The following is a 20,687-nucleotide window of genomic DNA, read 5'->3' on the forward strand; positions in this document are numbered from 1 at the left end:
ATCTGACCTTCACTGGGCTTTGTCTTAGAGTTACGCTGGTCAAGAATTCTACCGCCATCTGTGTTTAGCTGCGTAGGGACTGCCTTTCTCAAGTCCTAAAATAATAACATGCCATGCATGTGGCCTGTGGGCATACCAGGGTGACATCGGGGGGCTGGTGTCTTTTCCTTCAGCTTCAGGTATTTTGGTCCTTGCTCAGTGGTAAAGAACCCGCCTGCCAATGCAGGAGATGCTGGTTTGGTTCCTGGGTCAGGAAGATTCCTTTGGAGGAGGAAATGGAAACCCACTCGAGTATTCTTGCCTAGAGCACCCCATGGACAGAGGATCCTGGCAGGCTCCATGGGGTTGCAAAGAGTCAGACAGGACTGGGCTGGGCTACTGAGCACGCATGCATATTAGAAGAACTGGGCTGAGCGGTTCCCCCACCCCATGTTGAGTCATGTTGATTTCCCTCCCCTTCGTGCAAACACCTCTTGTTCTGTGAGTCGCTTTGACCACCTCCTGCAGGGAGGCCGCTTTCTTTCTCTGACTGCCTCCAGATTTCTGTTCTGAAGAAGCTAATAGTTGGGGTTTTTCATTCCTAATAAAAGTTCCCTGTTACTTTAGTTCCCCAATCTTGGTGTTCTTTGAGCGTTTCTTTTCACTGTTAATGATTTAAATTGAAAAGATAACATGGAATCTGAAGTGGAGCCATGTTAATGATAAGAAATGACGAACCACCTTCCTTTCCTAAACTCTGCTGGGCAGTTACCAAGGGTCCTCTGCAGCCTGGGCACTTGCCAGCCCCGCCGTGACATCTTCTAAAGAGGCCTCAGTGTCACAGGTTAAATGCAGTCAATCAGTGGTCACCAGCCATGTTGTATTCAAAATTCCAGTCCAGGGGCTTTCAAAGTGGCTCAGTGGTAAAGAATCCGCCTGCCAGCACAGGAGACAGGGTTTGATCCTTGGGTTCGGAAGATCGCCTGGAGAAGGAAATGGCAACCCACTCCAGTATCCTTGCCTGGGAAACCCCATGGACAGAGGAACCTGGCGGGCTACAGTCCTTGGGGTCACAAAGAGACATGACTGAATGAACGACATCAGCTGTGCTTCCATCAGCGTGCGGGAATGCGTTTTCTTAATATTGTTTTACTCTAAGTGGGGCATTGAGTGAAGCTCAGAAATGTGACTTGGGATTCTAACTGCTCTGAGAACATGCACACACGTGCACAGGCGTTCCCAGGCGCACACACAGGCTTCCAGGGCGTGTTCCAGGAGCATGTGTGTTTATCCTCCGAGGGTTGCTGCACCGTGGAACTTAAACGTGGTGACCCAGGGACTGAAGGGCAGATAAGACCAAGGAGGGTCTTGGAATGCAGGAAGGGAAAAACCAGACCCTTATCGTCCTTCCCTCCCCTGTGTCGTAACCTTTCACGGATTTTAGGTCCTCCTGAGGAGCATAACCCGTCTCCCCTCCTACCCCACAGTGAAGGTTGCTCAGTCGTGTCCAACTCTTTGTGACACCATGGACTGTGCCGTTTATGGGATTCTCCAGGCCAGAATACTGGAGAGGGTTAGCCTTTCCCTTCTCTGGGGGATCTTCCCAACCCAGGGATCAAACCCAGGTCTCCCGCATTGCAGGCGGATTCTTCACCAGCTGAGCCACCAGGGAGAAGGTATGTGCCTTACTCTTCCCCCCGACCCAGTATATGCGTCCAATCAGCAAAGGACCCACAAGACCCCCCACCCCACTCCTTGCACCCTGGGTATAAAAGTGGACTGAGGAGCTCTCTGGTCAACGGCAGTTCTCCCTTGAGCTGGCCTGCTGTTCTAACAGCGTCTCCCACTCTAATGACCTGTATTCTCCTCTCATTCTGCCTCCTGTCCGGAAATTCTTCTCCAGATCACGTGCCCAGATCACGACCTTAAACAGGGCAGCTGGCTGGTCTGGGCCCTACAGTCCCCACCCTGCTCACCCTGTGACGTGCTGTCAGTTCTGTCATCCCCGCTTAGCGAGTGCAGCCCTCGGAAAGGCCCCGATCCGTAGAGGAGGAGCACGTAGAAGGCTCTGGCGGGTGCCCCTTTGCTGCGTCTTTTGTTATTTTTCATTTCACCTCTTTGGAGACGGCGTTCTGTCCTGATCGGGCAATGATGGAGGCGACGAACGTTTTTAAAGTGCATCTTTTAAAATGGAAGATGTGTTGTTTCTGGTCAGTTAAATTAAGGATTAATTTCATTAATCTAGTTCTCACGAGCAAATGTATTCTGCTCGAGGGAAAATTTATTTGCAAGCAAGAAGGCACCGCACACTTTGTTCCAGTGTTTATATAATTACTGTCTTTATTTAATGGAGCCCTGCTTATTATGAATATGTAATATTTGTTGTGATAAACATAATCTTTTGGTGACATGTGCTTAAAAATCAGCTGAGCATTAGTGAATGAAGCTCATTTTAATTCCCACTTTACCCTCTTTGTTTTCCTATTAAGAGTATTAAAAGCTGTGTTATTGAAATTTTTTTTATATGCCAGATGGTGTAAAATTTGAGGGTTACTGAAAGGTGGCAATGACAAGAAAGTCTCATTACCTTGTCCCCAGGCTGGTTCCTTAACCCTAGATCAGCAACTGTGAAGTATTTATGCTTCCAGAAGCGTTCTCAGCGTGGACAAGGTTGTGTGTGTTACACACACACACACACACATCACTGTGGCTTCGGGATGGTTGCACTTTGGTACACTGAGGCTTTTGTTGGTGGCTTAGCCTTCCTTACAGGAATGTAGCCCAGAGAAGGAAACGGCAACCCACTCCAGTGTTCTTGCCCGGAGAATCCCATGGACAGAGGAGCCTGGCCAGTTACAGTCCATAGGGTCGCAGAGAGTCGGACGTGACTGAGTGAGCACGTAGAATGTATCCACGTGCATGTAACCAGCCCTGGGCTGTTACAAGCAGGCAACAGCCCGGCTTTGGGAGACATTCTTGGCCCAGGTATTTCATGTTGATGGACCAGCTGGCATCTACTTCCCTGGACCGTTGGAATCGCCCCACCCCCAATCCTACAGTCCGCGTTCCCGTTTCCCTGAGATCAGCTGATGACAGACAGTGAGTGTTTTGTGACCTCTCTGATCACGCTGTTCACTGCGGGGAAGGTGTGGTGTTGGTTCCTGTGTGCTGAGTGCACACGAGGGCTCAGGCGGGCCCTGTACTAGAGCACCCATGGTTAACTTGTCTGCAGGGAGAGCTTGTCTGGGACACGTTAGGGTGGTCCCGCTGGCCAAAGAGTGGGTGTGCAGGTACCCGATTAATGTGTGCCCCTGACACGTGGCCCCCAGCTGGCTCCCTTCCATGGAGGGAGCAGTGGCCCTTGCCCTTCCCTTTCCTGAGTGAGCATCTTCCCTTCTGAGCTCCTTTCCAGTGGGCCCACTCACTCTGCCAGTTGGCCGGGCGTTCAAGTCCCCGAAGTCCAGCGTCTCTGCTGTTGGACCCCGGTCCCCGCCAGCTCTCAGCTGCGCCTCAGAGGCCCTTTGCAGCTGCCTGGCGCCTCCCATCGAATCCTGATCCCCCAGCCCGGCCTTCCTCTGCCCAGTACGAGGAAGGCCTCTGAGCCGGCAGACCGCAGCCTCCGCCTTCGCGGGGCCGGCGGTGTCTGTTTCTTCGTGTCACCGTCTGTCTTCTCCACGTGTTTTCTGGTCATTCTCTGCGATGCCCCCGGTGGCGCTGCGTCCGTTCCTACATCCGTTGGGTTGGGAAGTCAGGCACCTGTTTGAAACCCTGGCGTTACTTTACTTTTAGGCCATTTGTGATTTGACTTCTGGTCGTCATGTAGCATGAAGGAGTTGGGGGTTTTCAGAAAAGGCGTGGAAACTGAAGGCCCTTTGGAGGCAGGCCCTCCGCTCGGGGGTCCCTGGGGCAGCCGCCATGTTCGTTACCAGCTCCGTCTGTCCGTCCCTAAGTACACAGAGCGGGTGGGGGGGTGGGGTGCCATGAAGGGAAACGGCAGGTGGGGGACATGGGGAATCAGGTCGTCGGGGTCCTCCCTGTGGGGCGGTCACCTCCACCCATACACCTGGGGGTGAGAGGCAGAGACTGTCAGGGGAGGCCGCCCTGAGAGTGCTGACTGGGGGGCCAGGCCCTGCAGTGGGCCGCACAGTGGCTGGGCACCCCCAGTCTTTCCGACACATCTCATGTCACCCCGAAGTGTCCTGACTGGATCTTCAGTGTCTGTTGTGTCGTTGAGGATCAGAAGTCCAGCTCAGAGGTCTTCTAAACCATGACATGCTGTAAACACTCGAATTTTCAAAATCCAGCCATCAGCTACTGTAACTTTGTTGGTGGAATTTTAAGCAAGTTACTACTATTTTAGGGGAAACCCAGAGGCTTAAAGTTGCCTGGCATCAGGCTCAGTTTCAGAAAACCCAGAGCCTCCATTGTCCTCCAAGTGGCCCACACTTAGGGTCAGAAAGGTCTGAACGCCCAGGGCAGCGTGGATCCTAAAGGGCTGGGGCAGGACTTGGTGGTCTTGGGTTGGAGTGTGTGATGAGGTTTAGCAGACAGGACACAGACCCGTGTCAGAGCAGCCGTGTGTGGCAGGCAGATAGATCTCAGCAACTCAGGGGATGAGATTCCAGGCTGGGGCTGGACCGTCTTCCGTGTCCTTCTGGTTTGAAAGCTGGCACCTCGGGGGCGTCTGACCCTGCCCTCCGTTAAGTCACGGCGTCTCACTCTCGTTCACCCTCCTGTTTTACAGATGCCTTCGTGAACAGCCAGGAATGGACGTTGAGTCGATCCGTCCCGGAGCTCAAAGTGGTGAGTGGTCGCTCTGGCCTTGAGCCTGGTTGTTTCTCAACCTGCAGGAGGGGGCCTCGGAATGGGCCCAGGAAGAGGCGCGGCGTGACCTGTGAGCACCCCACGTCTTCATCACGGGGGCCGTCTCCTCCCCTGGGGCCCAGAGGTGTATCCGGTGTGTCCTGGGGAGTAGGGGGCGCAGGTGAGGCTGAGGTTGGGGCTGGAGCCCAGGGTGCCTGGGATGGTCGTGATGGGTGGCCAGGCAGATGGCCTGTGTGCAGGGCTGCGTGCCCCCCTGCCATTCTCTCATACCTATGTGTGTGTGTGTTTCAGTGAGCAAGAGACACTCATCGGTTTATCTCTCACACACCCACCCACCCACACCTTTGCTAGTCCTTTGCAGGATGTCATGGGAAGTCTCTGTGGCTAACTATCGTCATAATTGTAATTGATTATTAAGAAAATATGGCTATGTACTGTTAACGAAGGAGCAGTGAAAAAAGCTTTGTTCTCATTGTGAGCTTTAATAATTCAGCGAGGCTACTCAAAGCTTTGTTTGCTGTTCGATCGCTGAGTCGTATCTGACTCTTGGCGACCCTGTGGACTGTAGCGACCCCCTGGACTGTAACCCGCCAGGCCCCTCTATCCTCCACTATCTCCTGGAGATTTAAAGCTTAGAAATTGACTGAAGTAAAAGGTAACTTGGGTCTGTTGCAGTCATACCTCTGAGCTCTTCCACACTTTGCACCCCTCACCTTAAACTGGAAACAAGGACCAACAGAACTATTACATGATCACGTTGCTGTGCGAAAAGTGGCATTTGGAGGATGTGTGTGTGTGTATATGTGTATGTGTATAGGTGTTCTTTTGTGTGTGTATGTGTTTTGTGTGTGTGTGTATGGGGTTTTTTGTGTGTGCATATATGTGTTTGTGTGTGTGTATGTTTTTTGTGTGTATATGTGTTTGTGTGTGTATATGTGGTTTTTTTGTGTATATGTGTTTGTATGTGTGTGTGTGTTTTGTGTGTGTTTTTATGTGTGTGTGTATGTGTTGTTATGATGTTGTTATGTGTTGTATGTGTTTGTGTGTGAAACGTCTCACGTGGCGGACTCTGACCGTGGTGAGAGTCTGAGCCTCCCCATTGACACCTTCCTTGGGGGAGACCACGGGGCCCGCCATCCCAGGGCTCCCTAGACGTGTGGGTTCTGCAGGCCCAGCCCAGGGACAGCGCCGCTCCACCCCGCGTGCGCTGAGATGCGCCCCCGGCAGAGGGCCAACCCCACGGACCCCGGCCAGGAAGTGCCGTCAGCAGTCTCGGTCCAGCAGCCAGGGATGCCACTCAGATTTCCAGGAAGGCTTCCTAGTTCCAGATCGGCCCTCCTGAGCCAGTGTGGCTGGTGCGGGTGGGGAATTGAGGATTGAGGTGTCATCTGAGGATCAGACCCTCTGGTTTAGACCCAGTTTGGAGAGCTGAAGGTGTTGATGATTCTGCCAGAGCCACACACCAGCCCATGATAACTGCGGGTGCCTCCCACCCAGACTTGTTCTCTGCTGGTGTTTCCGAAGCATGCAGTGTTCTGGAATCAGTGCCTGGGGGGGTGGGGTGGCCGTGTTAACAGGTGGATTTACGATCCTGAAACAGAACTCTCTCGTGAAGTTGGCTGGAGTTCACAGGAGGGGCGGACTGCATCTCGTGGATAAGTAAATGCAGAGGGCTCTGGAGTCCTTCTGGGGAAGGGCCTGCCCACCCCGCCACGAGCTGTGTGGGGCCAGCCAGGACCCCCGCTGGCGCCCTCCTGCTGGGGGGAGGAGCAGCCGGCAGCCCAGCCTCCCCGGGAGACCCCTTCCGTGCCAAGGCGTGCCCAGCGTCTACAGAAACGCTCCTTTGTTCAAGGGCAACCTCTGTGTGTGACCACAGGGCCACGATTGTGTCCTGCTGGGTGCGGCCCCCAGGACAGGAGGCCCCTTAGGTCAGTGCCCCTCAGATCCCCGACTCCGCTTCAGAAATGCAGCAGGTCCATCACAGAATAGCAGGCCTCAAGTGGACTCTTTAGATCTTGTTTGAGCGTAAATCTTCTGGAATCTATCAAAGAGAAAAATGTCAGTGTTTGCTTGCTTTCTTGCTGGCCCCATTGCCCGGCGTGCGGGACCCTAGTTCCCTGACCAGGGATTGAACCTGGGCCCTCGGCAGTGAAAGTAACAAGTCCTAACCACCCAACTGCCAGGGAACTCCCTGGTGTTGGCTTTCTTTTCCAGACGGGCAGCGCCGGGCTGTCTGCTTCCCGAGGTGGGGTCGGTAGTGGGGAGATGATGAATGGCCGGTTGCTTTCGGACTCCCTGCCACGGGTCCGCACTCGGGTCCCTGTGGATGTCTGCAGGCATCACGTGCTGACCGCTCACCTCCAAGCAGAAAGGAAAGGACTCCTGATATCTCTGGCCTCGTAGAGGAGGGCATCAGTCCACAACTTGTCACATCCTGTTCGTGTGTTTTCGTTGAATTCCCAACTGGGATTTTTAACCAAAAGCCTCAATTTTCTCTTCAGCCAACTCTGTGTTTAGCAGGTAAGCAGTGGAGTGTGGGCAGTAGAGAAATCAATTTAGAAAGACACCTCGTACGGCCTGACAGTTGACAGTTCTGCCCCGAGGATGCCCAGGCCCACAGTGGTCACGTGTTGCCACCAGAACACATGATTCTGTAAGTTTCAGGGCACCTTTACCCGTGTTACCTTGCTTCTTCCTGAGCCTGGAGACCGAGACTGGCTCGATTCCATTCTTCTCTGGTTTGTATCCAGGAGCTGTTCACAGATCCCAGCACAGCTTTGCAGCTTAAAGAGCATTTTCATCCCTTGTTTTATTTTCTCCTCACAGCTGGCTGATAGTTTCTGCCAGTGTTTCAAATTAAAATAAAGCCCATGGTGTACACACATAAAAAGGTGTCTGAGGTGACCATTCAGTTCAAATAAAACACCTTCCCCCCTGCCCCTTGTGGGGAATCGAGCGATTTGATCCTTGCAAGGGGTGAGTTAATTCTTTGCAAATTGTTGACGTGTCAGAAGAAGAGAATGTTTTCACACATAGAAAACACAGACTGAATAGAGTTTGATTTCGAGCACTTTCCTCCTCGGGAAAGAAGCAGCCTAATGTTAATTAAAAATTCAATTCAGTGGCATACTGTTTTGGATTTTCTCAGCGTGAAGCTGACAAACAGCAGGTGCCCTTGAGCAAAAGAATAATTAATAGGTGAAAATTCTCAGATTATAGAGGCTCACGGCAAAGGGAAGGCAGGAGTCCAATCAGGAAGGAAACAGCTTTATTTAGGTTCTGTCCACATGGTCCGGAGCTTGGAGCCGTAGTGATGAAGCATCTCATTTCTACTCATTGGTGTTAAGTCATTCATTCATTTTTGCCCAGTGTTGTGGGGTGGGGGTGGGGGGCAGGCGTCTGCCTTGGGCAGTGCTGGGAGGTGGAGGACCAGGCCCACTTGAGAGCCAGCCAGTCCCTTGTCAGCACTGGAGAGAGTCAGACCCTCAACATACGATGCTGGGAAAACAGAGGTAAGAGGCAGGCTGGTTGTGTGAGGAGGGCGGTGAGGGAGCTTTGGAAGGAAGCATTATTTGAGGCTGTGTCATTAAGAAGGCTTCTCAGAGGAGGTGACGTCTGAACTGATGGCTGAGGCATGCATAAGAGTTTGTTTCGAGCAGTGATTGGTGGGGAAACGTCTAGGTGTCCAGAGTCGGTGAGGCTGAGCGTGGCGCTTGGTCACTGGCACACGGACCGTGAAGCAGGAAAGGGCAAGTTGAGGACGGAAGGAGCCTGACTGGTGGGAAGGACAGGATGGGTTCAGGGGTTTAGGTCGGATTTTAATAATGTCAGATGTGTTCTGTTTTATTAATCTGTTTGTTGTCCTAGTTATTGGCACCATCATCCATTTATCCAACCAGCCAACATCTCTCTCTTCTCCCTCCCTCCTACCTACTTGTCCATCCACTCACCCACCTGTCCACCCCATCCACCCATCTACACAACCCTTTACCCATCCACTCCACCCATCAACCCATCCACCCACTCACTCACCCATCCACCCACTTCACCCATCCATCCACTCCACCCACCCACCCGTCAACCCACCCACCCACCCACCCCCATATTTCCCAGCACTTCGTTGGGACCAGAAACTCCTGAGTGTAAGGACACAGAGGAGTGTCCTTGCCAGTATCCGAGACCTAGTTCCTGGTCTTGGGGGACGTGATGTGGTGGGAAGTAGAGCCAAGAACATCAGCAGTGGACAGTGTGTTGGGTGTGCAGAGAAGCACGGAGACCACCCTAAACTCTTGGGTGAAGTAGAGCAGGAGGGCCCGAGTGAGTGAAGCGTGGGTGTGGTTCCCTCCTGGCCAGGGTGCCTCCAGCAAGATTGATTGTAAGGATGCGGAGGGGACACTTTGTTTCTGCTCATGAAATTCTTGGACTCCAGCCTGTAGCCAGAGTGAGAGGCTTCCCAAGAGTTGTGAAATGAGAGTGTTGCATTTTTGCAGTGTTGATCGTAGAAGAATCTCTGGTATTCTCGGGGTGAGGAGGGGGAGCTCCCAGGCAGGGTGACGAGCTAAAGGCTGTCCTGAGCGCCAGTGGCTGGACTGCACTGCCTGCCCCGTGCAGCGGTGGAGATGCTCACAAACTGTCCTCCAGGCGGGTGTGAGTAGTCAGGTGTGTCCACTCAGAGCCTTGGATGTGTGTGTTGGTTTACCTGAACGGGGGCGGGGCTGAGACACGACAGTGGGAATCCGAAGCTCCTTACGAGGAGGTGGGATGTGGCCTTGGCTCCCTCCAGTGGGCTTTAGAATCCAGGATCCAGGGGATCCTAGGGAAGGAGCCCACATGGCTGAGACGGAATTCCAAGAGGAAGCCCAAGGCAGAAGTCTGCAGAGAACCTCATCTACAGCTTCTGGTGAAGAGCTGGGTCGGGGCAAAGGGAAGGTGAGGGGTTTCAGAAACCATAGTTGTTGGTGACCTTGAGCAGTGTCTTTGAAGCCATAGAATCAAAAACTTTGGGGGGTGGTTCAGGGTGAGCAGGGAGGGAGAAGGTGTGCCCCGGAGGCCTGGCTGGCGGGGGAGAGAGGCAGACTCTTCCTGGGAGGAGACTGTACGGGGCAGAGCTCTTGTCCTGCTTTTCCTAAGCAGGGATTGATTTTGATGCTTCAGCACAGCTTTGGGGGCGCAGTTCTAGTGGGGGAGGAAGAGGCTGTCATGCAGGAGGGTCTTCACACAGAAGATGGTGGGGGGTGAGCTCCCAAGAGGCGGGGGCGTCCCGAGGGGCGGTCCTTGCGTCCAGGCGTGTCAGCTGTGGGGAGCTGTCCACGGGGGAGCTGTCTCTGGTGGAAGGTGGGATAAAGCCAGCCTTGTCCCCTGGAGATGGTGCATTCCTACCTGCTGGGACAGTGGTCCCTCACATCTCTCTGGAGCCTGTTTCAGGGAGGATGAACGCGGGCCCCTGGTGTGTCCTCGTCTCGGCCCTGCAGTGTGGGACCCTGTGTCCAGAGACCAGGCCACCTCGCCACCCCTGTCCTGCTTGGTGCGGCTTTCTCCCCTCCAGTCCCTCCTGGACACTGTTCCTCCCGGACTCCTGATCCTGCCCTGAGGTCGTGATGGAATGTATCAGAATGTCCCCTGATCTCTTTATGGCCCAGTACTGCCACTGTGTCCTCTTTAACCTCATTCGTGCCTTGTTGAGAGTTTTGAGGGTCCCCAATGCATGTTGGTGGGCTGACTCAACTGTGCACCTTCCCAGTGTAACCAGCACTCATGGGATCTAGAAAAATGCCACCACAGCCAACGTGTGTCCAAACCATGTTGATTCTTCAGGCCGTGGAGACTGATAGAGATGTGTGATGTTAATTGAGGGTGCTGGCATCCCTTTTTCTCCCGGAGAAGAATTTAATGAGATGCTGTTTCGGATTGCTGTCCGTTCCACCCCTGTCTGTTTGCAGGTTGCTGAAAGCGTGGTACACTGACCGCTCCTTAGTGACTGTCCATTTCTGTGTTGCAGGGCATTGTGGGTAACTTGGCCAGCGGCAAGTCGGCCCTGGTGCACCGCTATCTGACCGGCACGTATGTCCAGGAGGAGTCTCCCGAAGGTATGCTCTTTTGGCAGACAGTCTCCAGCTCAAGAGAGTTTAGTTGGCCGAGGTTTTCGTTAGCATATTCTAAATCGTGACTGTCATGTATCCCATATCAAGAAAAAGAATAAAACACGAAGCAGTAGAAATCCGTAGCTATGTTGCTTTTTCGGTAGTATTGTTAGCCAACCAGTTACGTTAACTTCGTCTTGGCATTGGGAGCAATAGAGTCAAACCATAAATACTGTTAAATATGCCTCTTACCTGGTGGTTCTTTCCCTTCACATATGAGTCCAGTGTCAGTGCCTTTAAATATTACTGCTCGGACATGTCTTCACTTTGGATGTCGAGTTTATAATGTAATTTGTATGGACTGTTCCATAGTTGCAGACCCGAGTACTTCAGATGACCACCACCATACGTTTGAGTATGTTTCCCCCTTTATATTGCATTCTAAACATGGAGTAATCATTTCTGCATGAGAATAAGCTGTTTCTTTTGCCATGAGGCTTTTACTTCTTCAGTTTAACATATCCACGTTTTGTTTTTCGCTGTAAATGAAACAACAGTAGCAAGGCTAGGAAACCAGGCAGCTTCCGTGTCCCCCCAGATCCAGCTAGCGTGTACACACACCGTTTTCTAAATTATATTTTCTCTCCGTGTAACCTTTTAAAAATCCAACTCTGAGACACTGAATTTCTGGTTCCTTCTTTTTCTTACTGGCTGTTCCATTCTTTGCAGATATGGATGCAGGTAACTATACATTTCCTTCATGGCAGCGCTTGTCTTGTTTGAAGAGCGAGGAGAGACCCAACTCTGTACTGTAGTCCTCCCTTGCCTCCTCGTTCTGTGTTATCCATCCTATTTTGTTCTCATCTTACCCTTTATTGTGTTTTTTTTTTTTTTTATAAGTTAAACATTTCACCCTGTGGTCCCTTAGATGTCTTCTTAGCAGTAGTTCTGAGTAGCTTCCCATGTTCCCTGTAACACCTGTTCTAGTATTTAACTCTCGTTGCTGGGCACCTTGTAATCGTTGCGAAGTGTGTGGAAGGTGGAATTCTCTGGCCACCTTTGTTTGGGGCTCTGCCTTGACTTTGCAGAATTCTCGGTGGACACGTGAGGGAAAAGGCCATGTTTCTGTTATCCATATCCACATGATGATTGCAGGGAGATTAGAGGTGAAGGCTTGGATGTGGGAGTCAAGGAGGAAAGGCATGCCTAGCCACGGAGAAATGGATACAGATGCTGGACAGTGGCGTGCTTCAGAGGCAGTAAAGGCGGCCCCTCTCCCCTCTCCTGGACTCTGTACTCGGGGTGTGCTGGTGTACATGTGCCTTCCTGTCGTGAGTGCGGGTTTTAGGCGCGGTCACCTGGATTACACCCAAGAGTCTTTTAGAGATTGTTTTTCTTGGGTTTCTGCTTATTCCTCGGGACAGGCTGTGTAGGTTGCTGACCCTACCTCCTCGAGTCAGGCTGCCTGTGGGCCCAGGATACCCTGGGCTTCACTCGGGGGTGGGGGCCCTAGCGGTTACGTGGTCTGGGCCCTGGTTTCGCGGCCACACACTGGCCTCTCTCCTGCCCGACTTGACGTCTGGTGTGGCTGGCGGGGGTCCCCAGGTCTCCCGCCCGTGGCCAGCTTCCCCTTCCCCCGTCCGGGGTGCTGCTTTGTCATTATTGTGACTTTCGCCGTTTCAGTGTCTGCCGTCACGTTTGGGCCTCGCTGTGCTTTCTGTGTGGTGGACCCTTAGATTCTGATGAACATGGAAGCCTTTCTCTTGCGTGTTTGTGCATCAAAAGTAAAACCATCCCCAGTGGGGGGACCCAGACACGCCATCTTAGTAGCCCCACTTTCTCCACTTTTCAGGCAGTAGTTCATAACGATGCGAATTTCATGGTGTCACATGATTTTCAGAATACCTCGATTGTAAAGAGGGGAAGCATCTCGAGTTCACTCTCGGGACGTCCTTTCTTCCATCTGTAGCAGGGAAGTGTCTCACCACTCAGCAGGGCCGGTGCCCAAGTGCTCCCAGGTCAAAGGAAAGAGTGTCCGCGATCTTTGCTCTCACCTTCAGGGGCTGGCCCTGCCGCCTGGCCACCTGTCCTCTCATTGTTTGATTCCGGGTCAAGGGATTATTCTTGGCATTGCCAGCAGCCTACAGGGGTGCCCGCCGTGGACATGCATCAGGGCCTCCGGGTCCTGGAGGAACCGTAAGCAGATGCCCCCTGGTGCCTGGAAGTCTTTAGCCCCACATGAGCCCGTTTCCCAGGGCCCACCACCCTGGGACTGGGCGGGGTGGATGCATCTTTGCATCTCTTCTCCAGACCAGGGAACTGACATCCACATGCTGGGGCAAGCCCCACGTGGTGGCAGGAGGGGCCCAGAATTTGTTGTTTCTGAAAGGAAATGCGTGAGAAAAGCCTTGGCACATAAAGAGTCCTTGCTTCTGGTCCGGGAACCTGTAATTGCCAAGTGTTTTCAATCCTTGCCAGACGCCTTAACATCCATCAGTTACCCATGCTTGCTTCCTCGAGAAGCTTGACAGCAGTGAATGTTCTGGAGCTTTCGGGCACCGTGTCACCACCCAGGTTTATGGGGAATGTGGGAGCAGAGGGATCCTTTCCAGGGGGTGCCGGAAGCCAGTGGTGCCATCGCAGCTTAGCTGCATCCACAGCGACTTTTGCAGCAAAGGGTCAGATCAGGGCACAGCTGCTGGTGTTATGTCGTGGGTGCTGGGCTGAGGGGTCTGGACTCTGGGTGAGCTGTGAGACCCTCCCATTTCCTTGCTGTTGTTATTGAAAGTGTGAAAGGGTTAGTCACTCAGTCGCGTCCAACTCTTTTGGGACCCCATGGATGGTAGCCCTCTATCTCCTCTGTCCAAGGGATTCTCCAGGCAAGAATACTGGAGTGGGTAGCCTATCCCTTCTCCAGGGGATCTTCCCGACCCAGGGATTGAACCTGAGTCTCCTGCATTTCAGGAGGATTCTTCACCACTGAGCCACCAGGGAAGCTTACCGATTTATCCCCCTTGCCTCTTATACAATGACTGGAGTGACACACTGCCATCTCCACAGGGCAGCAGCTTTCCATGGGAGGCATGTTGCTGCGGGCTCTGTCTGTGCACACAGCTCATTGGGGCTTCCCTGCGTGCCTCCTGTCTGCACAGGGCTGTCCTTTTGCTTTAATCAATATGTAAAAAACCTTTAGTGTAGTCAACCCTGAACATTCATTGGAGGGGACTGATGCTTAACCTGCAGCTCCAATACTTTGGTCACCTAATGCAAAGACTCATGGGAAAAGACCCTGATGCTGGGAAAGATTGAGGGCAGGAGGAGAAGGGGGTGACAGAAGATGAGGTGGTTAGAAGGCATCATTGACTCAGTGGACATGAGTTTGAGCAAGCTCCGGGAGATGGTGATGACCAGGAAATCCTGGCGTCAACGGGGTGGCAAAGGGTCGGATGCGACTGAGCGACTGAACAACAGTCCTTTAGTGTCACTCTGACCCATGGTGGGGGGATCTCTAGGTGCCTGAGAGGGAGAAGGTGGTCAGGGCCTTCTGTTTTCACCTCCCCAGCCTTCTCCCAAGTGCAGGTTACGTCCGCTTTCAGAGGATGACGTCGGTCGCGCGTTCACTGTGTGATCCGTTTTGGTTAATACTTTATTCTTGTGGCAAAGATAGCTGACGCATCCACTTTAGATTATTTTTAAGATACAATTGGAAATGAGGGAATGGATTTAAATATTATGTGTGTTTTTATAATTAGTGAATTAGCAATGTACAGGGCTTCCCTGGTGGCTCAGACGGTAAAGTATCTGCCTGCAATGAAGGAGACCCAGGTCAAGAAGTTTCCCCATGGAATGGGAAATGGCAGTCCACTCTAGTATTCTTGCTTGGAAAATCCCATGGACAGAGGAGCCTGGTGGCTACAGTCCATGGGGTCACAGGATTGGACACGACTAAGCGACTTTCCCTTCCTGCAGTGCACACAAGTAGGTAACTCAGCTGGGAACCTGTAAGTCCACGGAAGTGTTAATAATCCAAAGAGTAAAATTTGGGGGCACGCGCATAACCTTTTTAATCATGTGTGAGACAGCCTGTGTGTATCCGAGTCCTTAGGGCTGCCTTGACAAGTGACCACAGTCTGGGTGGCTTGAAACTAGAGCTGTGTTCTAAGGGCTCCAGAGGCCGAGAGTCCGGGAGCAAGGCCTTCTACAGGCTGGCTGCTGCCGAGGGAACTCGGGAGAGTCTGGGTCCTGGTTACTGCCAGCCCCGGGCGGTCCTGGACCTGCGGACACGTCTGCAGTCTTTGCCTTGTCGTCCAGGGACGCCTCCCCGTGTCTGATTCCCCATTTCCTTCATGTCATGAAGATACCCGGCTCTGGATTTTGGCCCACAGGTACTGAGGGTTTGGAATGGATTACATTTTTAGGGAAAGTTAACCCATAGCAGTATGTGTATAGTATACCCTGGGCGTTGACGCAGAGCTGTTGAAGTTGCCCCGTTACTTCTTAGTGAGACGAAGAACTTGTAGCTGCCCCAGGCCTCACTGGCCGGGCCCACGCTGGTCTCCTGGAAGGTCAGAAAGATTCGGTCAGTCTACATGTGCCCTTCACACCGATGATGGAATTTCACAGCTGTCACTCACTTCCGATGGAAATTACTCCTCTGCCGTCTGTGCCCTGCTGATGGCTGCTAGTGAGGCCAGTGAAGGAGGATCTGGGCATGTAATTAGTTTCCAGCTCGTGTGTTTGTATGCTCGATGTCCACTGTGAATCCCTGCCTCCCTGCTGCAGACCCCACGTGTCTGCCGCTGTTTTTAACTCCCTTCAAGATAAGAAGAGAAAGGAAGGAAACTCAGGCTGCCCAGTATTATGTGGGGATTTGATGGAGAACATGGGCAGCCTGAGCCGCGTCCCCTTGCAGCTGGGAGACCGTGGTGTCCCTGAGGGCTTTGAGCTTCAGGCATCTCTCTCTGTGTTCCTCCCTCTTGTCTCCTGCCGTGGGCCACACAGAGGACCTGGGGCCCAGAAAGGCTGGTTCCCAGCAGCTGTCCTCCCGGTGGTGGGGGGCGGGGAAGGGGCCCATCAGCTCTGAGATGGATCAAACCGTCCAGCAGATGGAGTGGTAGATGTTAAGGGTGGTGGGCTGTGACGGTGCCGGGGGCGGTGCCTCCATCCATCTCTGCTCTCAGGCCCCTCCAGCCCACACGTGTGGCAGCACCCACCACCACCCCAGAGCAGAAAGCATGGACTTGGATCTAGGAGTTGCGGCTCTGCACCTTCCTGTGAGGAGCAGAACAGACTAGGATGGTCAGAAGAGTGCAGGCAGAGAATGAAGGGTGGGTCTTCCCCCAGGGACGTGCTGGAGGTGGGGAGGGAAGCCCACGTCCTTCCCAAGTAGGAGGAGGAGAGGGGCTTTTTCCGCATAAAGAGGAGGGGCTGAAAGGGCAGAGGAAACCTGAATGTCTTGCTGAAGTAAGGAAAGGTGTAGGACAAGATAACGGCTAGTCAAGGAAAGCTTTACATAATGTGTGTTAGTCAAGGTGAGAAATCAGGCTTTCTGAACGTAAGTCATAGAATGTGGGATGTGCTTTAATACTGTGCCCTGGGGTGTGGGGAGGTTCACCGGGTATGTCTTGACTCTTAAAAACCTTGCTGAAAGGATCCTGCAGCTGTTTCTCTTGTTGGTACGGATGTATGGAGTTTGATAGACTTAGCGGTTTCACGGGAAGAAGGGAACTGACTTGCCTTCCTGGGAGAGGAACCTGTACCCGCCCAGCGCCCTCTTTACTGCCTTCGGGCCAAGTGGTGTGTGGTGGGGGAGGAGGGCTGAGTGATTTCAGGGATGGAGCAGGACAGCGGCAGGAGGGCGGCGAGCTGGTGACCCGGGAGGAGCGGCATCTTTCCCGGGAGCCCCAGAGCATCCAGGGACGTGGGGGGGTCTCATGGCTGGGGTGCCCGGATGCCCGAGTGTCCCCAGCAACGGGGCTGCCCTCCTCCTTGAAGCCCTGAGCCTCCGTGCCAGGCCCGCGACTCACTTGCCTGTGGTTGAAGCCTGGCCTGCCTCAGCCGCTTAAGCTCTCGGTCCTCCTGGCCCGGGGTGAGTTAGCCAGCTGCCTGAATGTGGACTTGCTCCCTCTGCTCCGAGAGTCGTTTGTGGGGACGGGGAGGGTAGACACGTGGACGATGCTGCTTAGCGCTGGCGCAGAGCCGGCGGGGCCCAGGGACGCGCAGCTGGCCCGTCCGGGTCCTGGTCCTTCGCTGCTGTGTCTTCTGCTCCAGGGGAACAGCCTTCCTCCTCAGCTCTCCTCGCCGTGTGACTTCAGGACCTCGTGTCTACCAGGAGCAAGAACGTGGCGCCCCCGCTTCCCACCCACCCACCCTCCCTCTGCTCCTGCCCCAGACAGCCTGTTCCCTGACCGGGCTCCCATGACAGTGTTTACTCCACCGGCTTTAAGTGCAGCTCAGCTCAGGACAGCAGAGCTCTGTATGAGACGCCTGGGACCTACATTGTGGTCATCTGGAAACGAGAGAAAAGAAGAGAATTTAAAGTGGGCTGGGGACTTCCCTGGTGGTCCAGGGGCTAGGACTCCGTGCTCCAGTGCACTGGGGGTCCGGGTTTGACTGCCCCCTCCTCCAAGTCAGGCAGCTAGATCCCACGTACTACAGCTGAGGGTTCACATACTGCAAGCAAAGACCCCTCCTGCTACAACCAAGACCCAGCAGAGCCAAATAAAAAAAATAAAAGTAGTAAAAAAAAAATAGTGAGTTGACCACATCCCCAGTGATGCGGGTTGAGCCTGAGTTCCCTGGGTCCTGTCTGGGCTGCGGGGTGGGGGGGGGTGGGGGGGTCAGGAGCTTTTCTGGTTGCAGGTGCCTCAGCGCCCCAGGGCCCCCCAAGAGGGGTGAGGAGTGCCCCCCCATCTTTGCCTTGTCCTCCCTGGTGTGTCCAGCCCGACGGTGCCCCTTGAGGGTGACCGGCCCTGGGCTTGCCACCGTGCCCTGCCGGTTCCTAGCTGGGATGTCAGGTGCTGGCCGTGGGCACCTCCTCTGGAAGCAGGGGTCTGCTGTGGTCAGGTCACCTCGAGCTGGACGTCTCTCTGTTAATCCCTGCATCCCTGGAGGACCCCCTGGAATTGTTCCCCGACAGATGCGCGTATCGTCAGGGCAATAAAAGCCTTCTCAGGAGCCTGTGTATCTTAAATCACTTTTTAAAAAATGAACTGTTTAGAACAAATGTTTACTTAGTTTCTTAGAAACAAGCCATGTGGTAAATACCAGCCTTTATTTTCTGGGACATATGAAATGCATTTAAACTGTCAGCTCCAAAAATCCTTTCCAAATCAAATAAACTTAAAAAAAAAAAATTTTGTCAGCTACCACTGCTCAGCAGATGTTAGGCCTATTTCTGAACGCGTTCTTGGGTGCTGCTTAATGTTCCAATGAACAAAATCTGTAAACGCTAATAAAATTTGAGGAGTTTTGAAATCTAGCCAGTTCAGTGTTTCCACATAATTTTACCATGTTACTTGCAACCAAGTGATTAAAAGTACATGGTAATTTTTTAATGAGGAGTATCTGAGACCTTATGAAGAGCCTGCTGGTAGGTTGGCTTAGTAGGTAAAGCAGCAGTCAGTTCAGCCACCTTCTCTAATTATTGCAGATGCTAACTCGGTCTGTAACTGTAGACATAATCATTGACGCTTGTCATCGTCCTGATCTGCGTAAACAGCATGCTAAATAACGTGTCCCCTTGCACGTAAGCCATATTGAGGATCAGATATTGTTGCCTTTACAAAAGGCGAAGAACGCTAAAGTTATTGCTAGCACTTCAAAGAAATAAAGAGAAAGTAGGTTCTGCTTCATTTTTAACAAGAAAAAAAAGGCCGTAAAATTAAGAGTAAGGAGATTATGTTTTTGGCATGAACAGAGTTGGCAGGACAAAATGTGTCTCTGAGTCGGTTGTTTGGAACTCTGAACACACCGTCCTGTATTGTTATAATTAATTCAGCGGGAAACCGGGGGCCTGCTGAGAGCTGGGCACGGCGCCTGCAGTCGGGGAGGAGGCGAGGCTTCAGGATGAATGGCTGTAGTTGCAGGTGGTCATTTACACCTGAGCAGCTGAGCATGCTGGCTTCTCCCGGAAAGCATCCCCACACGCTCCGTGGTGTCGTTTGAGCCCCAGAGCCCCCCAGTAGTAGCCTGTGTGCTGGTGGACATGATTGTTGCTTCCCTGAGACACCTCCTGACTTCACAGATGACAAAACCACTTCGTTCATAGGAAAAAGGAGACTGGGGTCTTGAAAGTTTTACCGTCGAAATGACAGATCATTTCCTCTAGGGAAATGTTAAGCTCCAAGATGGTTTTTTTTTTTTTTTTTTGAGCTTTAAGTGGTGGTTTAGTTGCTAAGTCATGTCCAACTTGTGCAACCCCATAGCCTGTAGCCCACCAGGCTTCTCTGTCCATGAGATTCTCCAGGCAAGGAGACTGGAGCGGGTTGCCATTTCCTCCTCCAGGGGACCTTCCCGGCCCAGGGATCGAACCTGGTCTCCTGCATTAAAGGTGGGTTCTATACCGACTGAGCTACCAGTTAGAGCATGACTTAGCTGCACGTTAGACAACAGTTGTTGGGTCTGTCCGAGCCGACACCCCTCCTGCCCACCAGCGTGTTCATCCTAATACACTGGCCAGACGCCCTCTGCTGAGTCCTGACACTGTTTCCAGGGGAATAAGACGGTTCCTGAGAGTGTTCTAGCTCCACCCCCAGAAATGGGAGGTGACATTCCCAACGCTCAGGGCCGTGTCCCCAGCAGAAACCTCTAGGGCAGACGGCTATCCCGCAGTGGTCACCCTCAGCCCGTGCGGTTGAAGGACTAGGTGCATTTCTCTTTTTTTGCAGTCTGCACAAACGTGTATTTACAAAACAACCATGTTACATATACACAGGCTTTTGACACACAGTAGTTTAAACTATTATGTCTTTTTACTCCTAGAAGGTAAAAAATTTAATAAACTAATCCTTTTTGCTGTTTTTGTACAAAGTGACAGGTCATGTACTTTTTTCAAGTTTCAAAGTCTTTTGCTAAGCGCAAACCCTGGATTGCTGTCTCCAGTTTTAAGGCAAGAATGGGACCATCACAGAGCAGTCTCTCTGGGGAGCAAGCCTGGAGGGGGAGGTGCCGGCTGCTTCCCAGGCCGCTGACCTTGGTGAGGGGTCACTGTTGCATTTCTAAAGGCTTGTAAGAATAAACAAAAACAAAACACCCCACGCAAACAAGGCTACTGCCCGCAAGGCCTGGATTATTGACTGTCCGGCAGCCACTCACAGAGACAGTTTGCAACCCCTGCCCTGCAGTGTGTCCACACTTCAAGGCGTGACCTGCAGAGGACTCTGGGTTTCTCCACAGGATCCCACCTCACAGCCACCAGCCCTTTTAGTTTTCTCGAAACAAACACCTGAGTTGCATGCAGAGGACTGTGTGAACTGACAGTTCTATGGTTATTTTTAAATAAACGTATTCAAAAATATAGTTCACATGACACACAAAAAATTTTTTAATAAGTTCTTTTACCAGGAAACACTAGTTTAGAGTGGTCACGTCTGAGGGACAGAGAGCCCGTCTGGTCAGCTTCTGGTGGGTGCAGGCCAGCCCACCCAACGCCCACATCCACCTTGCTGAGGCACCTGCCCCTGGACACGTCTCGGGCCCTGGCTGGTGGGGCCTGGCCTTGTTTTTTAAAGCCACTAGGTGAGCAGCTGGGCTCTCTGTCCTGCAGCCTCAGTCCTTTGTGGAATTTATCCTTTTTGATGCTTA

General features: G+C 52.6%; 1 protein-coding gene across 2 annotated transcripts in view; it reads left to right on the forward strand.

The window, feature by feature from the left end:
* The window catches only part of AGAP1 (ArfGAP with GTPase domain, ankyrin repeat and PH domain 1), a 568,353-nt gene that overhangs the window by 184,756 nt on the left and 362,910 nt on the right, over positions 1–20,687 (forward strand). For both annotated transcript variants that reach the window (XM_052638291.1, XM_052638292.1), the window contains exons 2-3: positions 4,724–4,782; positions 10,802–10,889. In XM_052638291.1, coding sequence (XP_052494251.1) covers positions 4,724–4,782; positions 10,802–10,889 — 147 coding nt within the window. The remainder of the gene's footprint in view (positions 1–4,723; positions 4,783–10,801; positions 10,890–20,687) is intronic.

The sequence above is a fragment of the Budorcas taxicolor genome, chromosome 3 (genome assembly GCF_023091745.1).
Source record: "Budorcas taxicolor isolate Tak-1 chromosome 3, Takin1.1, whole genome shotgun sequence".
Taxonomy (NCBI): Eukaryota; Metazoa; Chordata; class Mammalia; order Artiodactyla; family Bovidae; genus Budorcas; species Budorcas taxicolor.